The 7748-nt window shown below is 36.4% G+C and overlaps 1 protein-coding gene across 2 annotated transcripts; it reads right to left on the bottom strand.

Annotated features, from left to right (window-relative positions):
• Positions 1–351: 351 nt before the first annotated feature.
• On the bottom strand, positions 352–7519 carry LOC111052877 (protein FAM210B, mitochondrial). 2 transcript variants are annotated; one of them, XM_022339684.2, is made up of 4 exons: positions 7342–7516; positions 7151–7232; positions 4583–4880; positions 352–2055 (listed from the first exon to the last, which is right to left on the bottom strand). In XM_022339684.2, the coding sequence occupies exons 2-4, from the start codon at positions 7221–7223 to the stop codon at positions 1848–1850; spliced, it is 579 nt and encodes a 192-aa protein (XP_022195376.2). In that variant the 5' UTR covers positions 7224–7232; positions 7342–7516; the 3' UTR covers positions 352–1847. The 2 variants fall into 2 exon arrangements, with proteins under 2 accessions (XP_022195376.2, XP_022195377.2); XM_022339685.2 differs by having other exon boundaries at positions 961–2055; positions 7151–7229; positions 7342–7519.
• Positions 7520–7748: the final 229 nt, after the last annotated feature.

Below are 7748 nucleotides of genomic sequence, written 5' to 3'. Positions count from 1 at the left end.
CCACCAGTAGCACCTGCTTCTCCCTTTGTAAGGGGATGATTACTACAACGGGAGTAGCAGACGCTTAGATTTAAACTTATATCGATAACTTATCAGCGCGACCACGTAGCCAATCCCACTTTTAATAAGCCTGATATTAATAATACAAATAATATTAATAAGCCTGATAATAATAATCCCAATAATATTAATAAGCCTGATATTAATAATCCCAATAATATTAATAAGCCTGATATTAATAATCCCAATAATATTAATAAGCCAATATTATTGACCCATTCAAGATGGATTGTTTCTTTGCGAGTATTATATAAAGAAAATAATAGGGAGACTGAAAAAATTGAATATAAATACGATATATAACAATTTTTTATTAAGCTATAATCTCTGAATAAGTACAATTTCTTTCCAATGAAAGTGATACGATCACAAGCAATGATAGATTAAAATAAAAATCTCTAATAAAAACAATTAATTCAGAATAAATAATCTATAAATTTGATGTAAAAATGCATTTACTTGATACTAATGCATATCATAGCTACCTCTAATACACAGCCCCGGCCTACGATATTGCAACGTCGCAGTGTAGGCCTAGAATATAATACATGATTGGTGAAAAAGATCAGCTGGTATTTTTAAAAATCTTTTTCACCAATCATGTATTAGATTGTAGGCCTACACTGCGACGTTGCAATATCGTAGGCCGGAGCCTTGTATCAGAGGTGGCTATGATAATAATATTTATCCTAACTCTTTATCTTTATATTAATATTAACTCTTAATCTTAATAATATTATTGAGCTTTTTAGTTAATGCTGATCTCGATAGCTTGATACATAATTATATAGATATTCATTTTCCCTTTAAATGATTTATATTTGCAAAAAATGGCACAGATCCATACAAACAGAATCATCATAAATATAGAATATTAATATATTGCAGTTTATAGTGAAGTTAACAAGTTTTGTGCCACTTTTTCTCTGAGACAGATAACAATTTTCTCAGCTAGATGATTTTTTATTTATACGATACGTATAAATAAATGATAACGACATTTATCCTTATAAATTATAGATGATAACGACTCAGCATTCAAATAATAAGATTATTGTTGTAACTAGTGCGTGACAAGAAGATCCATGTTTGTCATTTGAATGAAAACCAGGGTCTTATCAGCGTGGTCCAAGTATGATAGTTCTACTTAGTAAATTAAAGCTTGAACCTTGAATAATGATAATAACTGTATAATAGCACAGATGATACAGGCGTATCGTAATACTTTCTGTAAAAATATTGTTTCAGTCATATTGTTGAAAACATCATCGTATTTCATAGAATATTCCATATTTTCTTCCACCTATTAATACCATAACCAATTCGCCGCATAATTTTACTTGCTTTTAAAAACTTTTTGCACATAATCTATTGAGAGGTTGAGTGGTAGAGAGGACTTGAAAGTCCTAACTCCGCCTAATAAAGAATATTTTCATTTTCATCTATAGTGAAATTCACTTCCAACATATCAGCATTGGACAAATGGGAACATTGATGTAATCCATGAGCTATGTTGAAAGTTTGAAGTGAATATCATTAAAAAGCTGGATTCCTAGAAATTAGTATTTTGCTAAATATTTTTCCCATGCATTCTAATGGGTCCATTCATACTAGCTCGTTTGGGCTGAGTGGAAATAGTCTCATTAGAACATATGAGAATAATATATTTACTGCACCGGAATCGGACATTGGTACTGATATGCGGGATCCCAGCTTAATTCAGTGGTGTATGCTCTGTATCAGGACAGCATTTTGATTGATAGCTGAAAAATGAAGGAGATTTCGTTCTATTTGGATATTTGAGGAGGTTTTAGAATGTTCTTCTTTCTGAGATAGCGTACGATTAGCGGTGTGACAAGCAGTGTGATACCTATCCTAACGGGAGCCAAAACTTTGTGAACGGCGTAAGCAACTATCCATAGGCTGGCCTCTGTTGTGACGTCACTCGATCCGTGAAGACCAATCTGCTCAAGCATGCTATTCATGTTCAGTCCACTGAAAAAGAAACAAATCAATTATCCAATAAATAATTTAAAAGAAAAAAATCAATAGATAACGTCAAAGTATCACAAAAAATAGAAACCTAAGGCCGGTTACAGAGCTCGACCGACTGTCAGTGCGTATGTACCATCCTGACCGTACGCATCGATGAATCAGTTTTACACATTCAGAGCTCGACCGACCGTCAGTGCGTATGCACCATCCTGACCATACATCAGTTTTTCTGACTCATAAAATGGACGTCTTTACAGATTGTTTAATTGCAGCTTATTATCTTCGTAAACGAAAGATTAAAATACGTAGATATCAAGTTCACCCGATGGTCGTCCAAAGAGCATTTCAAAGGGAATTTAGTACCATTATATACATCATTGCTTGGGGTGAAGATACATTTTTTAACTATCTCAGAATGTCCATCAGAAATTTTGATGAGTTATTTCGAGCTTGTATCACCATTGGGAATATTTGCAGTCACTTTAAGCTACGGATCAAATAAATGTAGATAATATTGATAATATATGATTTTTTCAATAAAAAATTTAGAAATGATTGAAGAAATGTTGTATAGAAAAACTCTGAATTCAAATAAGACACTATTAATTGAATTCATTCATTAAGATATTCAATTCAATATCATCTGATTGTCGGGCAGAGGTGTCAGCACATTGGTTATGTTGCGATCGGGCTACTGATCAGTACAGCTCTGAAAGATTCTATTTGTTTCAATAGCGCGTCAGTCGACCGATGGAACGGATGCGCACGAGCTCGACCGATGGTCTTCGTACGCAGTATAAAACGCATGGTCCTGACCGTGCGCATGCGTGCCGTCAGTCTTGCTCTGTACGGATACATGGAATATCTATGGAAAAGACAAGCGCGACTGACGTACGCACTGACTGTCGGTCGAGCTCTGTAACCGGCCTAATACAAGTACAGAGTAAATTTAGGCTATCACATTGATTAGAAACCTAATACCAGGTATTGTAAATGTTCCCACATCATCTTACAGGATTTTTTTCAATGTATTATTTTATGCATTCCCTGTGTGAAAGATTCACTTCATGATAGACATCACAGTGGTTAATTGGATACTACTTTGTCATATAGTATGTACTATTTTCTTAGGTTTTTAATTTTGTCTGAGCCTTTGAGACTTTTGTATATTGGTGTAATACTTTCCTTAGCTCTATTTAATTTAATTTGTATATCTCTTCTTACTTGACTAGAATTGAAGCAGAATAATTAAACTGCAACTCACCGCCAACACACAAGGAATCTTATGTTGGCAGTGCCGAATATTGCATTGCTAATTATTGTTGTGCAAGTTACAATAAATGTCTATTTGTAGGTAATTGTATATTGCATACTTTAGTGATTGTACTGTATATGTACAAATATTTGCATGTGATTTTTGGTAATAAATTCAATTCAATACAAGTATTGAAATCTAATACAAGTACAGAGTAAATTTAGGGTATGATCACATAGGTTGCACGTATGCTAGTGTACGTTAGATTATGCATGAACAAGCACGCAGATGAGAAATAAATCTGGAAAGTCATAAGAACACTCATGCTGAACGCGTGTCCTTACTGGTGGCGTCCAGTGTGAGCAGCTACAGGCAAGTCACAACGTGCTTCTATGGCTAAGATAAGATAAGATATCAATTTATTCAACACAGTTGAACATGGTCATAGAGATTAATTTGAAATAAGCTACAGAAAAAAAAACATACAAGGAAATATAAAAATTGGAGAAAATTGTACAGATAAAATCAATGCAATGCGCTTATACTTGTATTTATACAATAATTTGTAAGTGCTAATATACAACTAGCCAATATCTAGTAGCTATAACAGAAATCTATAACTCTATAGTAGGCCTTTGCAGCAAGAAAGCTGTATAAACTATTTTTGAAAATGCTTATTGACTTAGGTTTCAACTCGCAGGCAATTTGTTGTATTTAGCACCAATGTAAGAAGGTATTTTCTCATAGTTTCAACCTATGCTGTCTTGCTATATTGTTTCTACTTCTAGTGTTACAATCGTGTACATCTGCATTCGTGACCAGTTTCGAGATAGGCTATATGTTTATGGGTGAAAATTAATAATTTGTATATGTAAATAGAAGCTAAGGTGAGAAAATTCAAAGAAACAAATGCCTCTCTACAATACTCATTATACTTAAGACTAGCCATGTATCATACAAAGCTCTCTTTGTACGGCTCTTCGTGCATACAATGTGATCATATCCTTAAGAATGATAATGGTGTAACAACCGAAACCGGTATCTTGATTTTTAATAAATTTCCGGTTGGAGAATATCTAGTCTCTTTATCCAGTATAGATATCTACCGTACCACAATATCACCTTCACTACCACCCAGTAGCCTATTTAGTTTTCTAACTATTCTTCTTTTCTTGGATGGTTGAGGGTAAGAGAGGGCCGACTGCGCCCTAACTCCACCCTCCTAGGTCAGATTTGTATTCAGAAAAATACTGTGTTTTAAACAGTACTCACCCGGAAACAGCGAGGTAGCAAATTCCAAGGGACATGAGCGAAATACTGACGTGAAAAACAATAACGGTTGCCCCATATTCTTTGACGGCGCGCTTTAATTTGTCCTTGTTTGACAGTTGGGGCTCGGCAGCTTCCGTGCTGAACTCCATGAGTTGAAGTGGTGTGTTCCTCAGCAGCTGCAAACTATTGTTCTCACTTTTCAGTGTATACTTTGGAGAAGATTTTGATAAGCGAAATACGAGTTTTGAGCATGACGTTTGAATTGCTCGTGGCTGGGTTAGTAGCATGCGTGATTGACCTGCAACAATTAAATCAGGTTAACTTGGAGTTTTCATTCTGGCAAATTGCAATATCACTACAACCATAGCCACCTCTAATACAAGGCCGCTGCCTATTATATTGCAACGTCGCAGTGTAGGCCTAGAATCGAATACATGATTGGTGAAGAATATTTAAAAAAAATACCAGCTGATATTTTTTACCAATCATGTATTAGATTCTAGGCCTACACTGCGACCTTGTAATATCGTAGGCCGCGGCCTTGTATTAGAGGTGGCTATGCTACAACACGACGAGCTATGCTTCTTGAGCATTTTTTACAACTTTTTGTCTGTCGTTTCCATTTCGGTGCAAACTGTATGAAAGTGGGTGCAATGAAAACGTAGACGCTAATTTAGTATTAAAGTTTGGCCTTGCTCTAGAGACCTTGAGCATTATAAGAATATATAGAAGTGACCAAAACTTACTTATTTTTGGAAATCAGACTGACGCATACGGTTTTGGGGGTGCTGGATCTAAATCCGAATCTTTTAATCATTTAATAAGGAAGTTAGAATTTGAGATAAGAGATGAGTAATCAACAACGAAATACAAATCCGCAACAGCACATTAGACTAGCGCAAGACTAACTGCTTATTTGAAATAATGTATTTTCGCCACACTGTACAGAAAGCAGCTGTTTTCCAGTCCCTACGTAGATCTGAAAGACATTGTTTGCAGACGACTCTCTTCTGACGTAAGAACAGGTGATAGGTACCCTTTCCAGCCGCTAACATGGAACTAAGAAAGGTGATAAAAAACAGCTGATCAAAAAATGTTTCACCATTTGTGTTCATTATTCAATAATTAAAACATAATAATATCATCTTATTGTCATTTGAAAGAATAAAAAAGTATAAACTCAACCTCCCACATAATTGAACATCATCTTTTAATGGTTATTTCGGGTCGGAAAAATCTCATTTTCTGCTCTAGGTGCGAAACTATTTCGCCACACTGTACAGAAAGCAGCTGTTTTCCAGTCCCAACGTAGATCTGAAAGACATTGTTTGCATACGACTCTCTTCTGACGTGAGAACAGGTTTCTTTCCGGCCGCTAACATGTAAGGTGAAAGAGAAATGGTCTTTTTGTTAATGTGTTTGGAGAACTGTGCCATATGGTGCATTGTGATCCAACAGGACATCATCAATCCTATAATCAAAGCGAAAGGAACCTCTTTGTCTGGTGAACAACACCTTGCATTTGGCCACATTCAATCTAAGTCTGGAACTTGAACACCATTTCTGCAGCTCGTATGCTGTACCCTCTTGACATACACCAAGCACAGGAGGATGTAACGGCTGAAAACCGTCAGCACACCAAGGCGAGCAAAGATGGGCTTGCAGTGGGCAAGATGATAGCTGCGAGTTATAATTCTTACAGCCCTCTTTTGCAGTCTCAGGACATCAGCAGCCCTCGCTGAATAACCCCCACAGAAGCAAGCCATTGGTGATGTGGCAATAGAAGAGCTCGTGATACAGCAAAATAAGGTACTTCTCAGTCACCAGGCACCTCATCTTGAGCAGTAAAAAGCAAATGCGGGAGAGTCAACTGGTTACCTGCTGTATATGACTGTTCCAGCTGAGTTTGCTGAAAGACAAAACCCAGCAGCTTCACTGGTTTCTGAGGGTCACGCAGTTCACATGACAAGCTGCAGATGATCCTTTGGGTGTTGTCCTCATTCAGCTGGAATCTATTAGCCAGGAACCATGAAGTGGCAAATAGAAGATGCTCCGCAGATGCCTCCAAAACCCGCTCAAGCTCAGCACCCGATGACAGTAGAGATGCATGATCCGCGAACATCAGAGAGGAACCGTTGTCGTCGAGGTCATTTATTATGACAAGGAACAGTGTAGGCCCTAGCACCGATCCCTGAGGAACACCATAAGTCACCGGAAGTGTCCGGGAGTCCGCACCACTGAGGGAGACAAGCTGAGTCCTTCCAGAAAGGTAAGAGCCTAAGATGAAAAGTGCTTAGCCTCTTAGACCATAAAAGCTCTGCTTTCTAAGAAGAATGTCATGGTCCACGGAGTCAAAGGCTCGGCTCAGATCACGAAGAGCAAGAACAAGAGACTCACCATCCTCAAAGGCAACGTCAATCTGCTCAGCTACAGTACCGAATTCAAATCGAATTACCGTTTTACACTTATCGTAATTTGCCGAAAACGAAACGAACCGAATGAGTGTGAAACTAGCCTAAAGTTATGCACTCAATTAACTGGTGGACATCTTAATAGAAAACTTATTACCTGTGACAATAGATTCAAAGGTTGACTTTCTGAATGGTACCTTCGAACAATTCCAAATCAATCTGCTCAACATTATTGCCTTCTGAAAAAAAATAAAGTAGTATCAATCATCAAGAAAATATTAAAGAATTTTGATATAAAATAAATAGCATAATATTACTTTATAGTCATAAAAGTTTTTATTACTGTACCTTAAAAAGTGACTTTGAAAAAGGTATTCTAAAGTGTCATTGACTTAGAAGATCTGAGTAGAAATTAAACAATAATCGTAAATTGGAAAAATGAAAGATTTTTCAACATGCAATGTTTACCAAAACAAACCAACTTTCAAGTTCCAACTTTGCAATCGAAAGCCGACTGCTTTCCAATCAGCTGAAGCAGACACAGCTGATTTTTCTGTAATAATTATCTCTAAGCTAATTGATATCAATATCAATTATTCATCGTATAAATTCCCATAATTCCAAAGTAATCTATTTATTATTTACTTGGAAAATTGATGATTATAAATTCCACTCTCTATATTTTATTATAACATAATTATATCAAGTTGGTGACACTGAATGCCTTGATTTATTACACGTCGAGCCACACACAA

The sequence above is a fragment of the Nilaparvata lugens genome, chromosome 3, assembly GCF_014356525.2.
Source record: "Nilaparvata lugens isolate BPH chromosome 3, ASM1435652v1, whole genome shotgun sequence".
NCBI lineage: Eukaryota > Metazoa > Arthropoda > Insecta > Hemiptera > Delphacidae > Nilaparvata > Nilaparvata lugens.
This window is presented reverse-complemented; position numbering and strand designations above follow the sequence as displayed.

Excerpts from the sequence above, each read along its gene's own strand:
- LOC111052877 (XM_022339685.2), bottom strand. The coding sequence starts at position 7,223 with ATGTTGAGCAGATTGATTTGGAATTGTTCGAAGGTACCATTCAGAAAG. Across the intron at positions 4,881-7,150 it reads CTTTGAATCTATTGTCACAG|GTCAATCACGCATGCTACTA; the intron begins GTAATAAGTTTT and ends TAATTGTTGCAG. Across the intron at positions 2,056-4,582 it reads TGCTACCTCGCTGTTTCCGG|TGGACTGAACATGAATAGCA; the intron begins GTGAGTACTGTT and ends TTTCTTTTTCAG.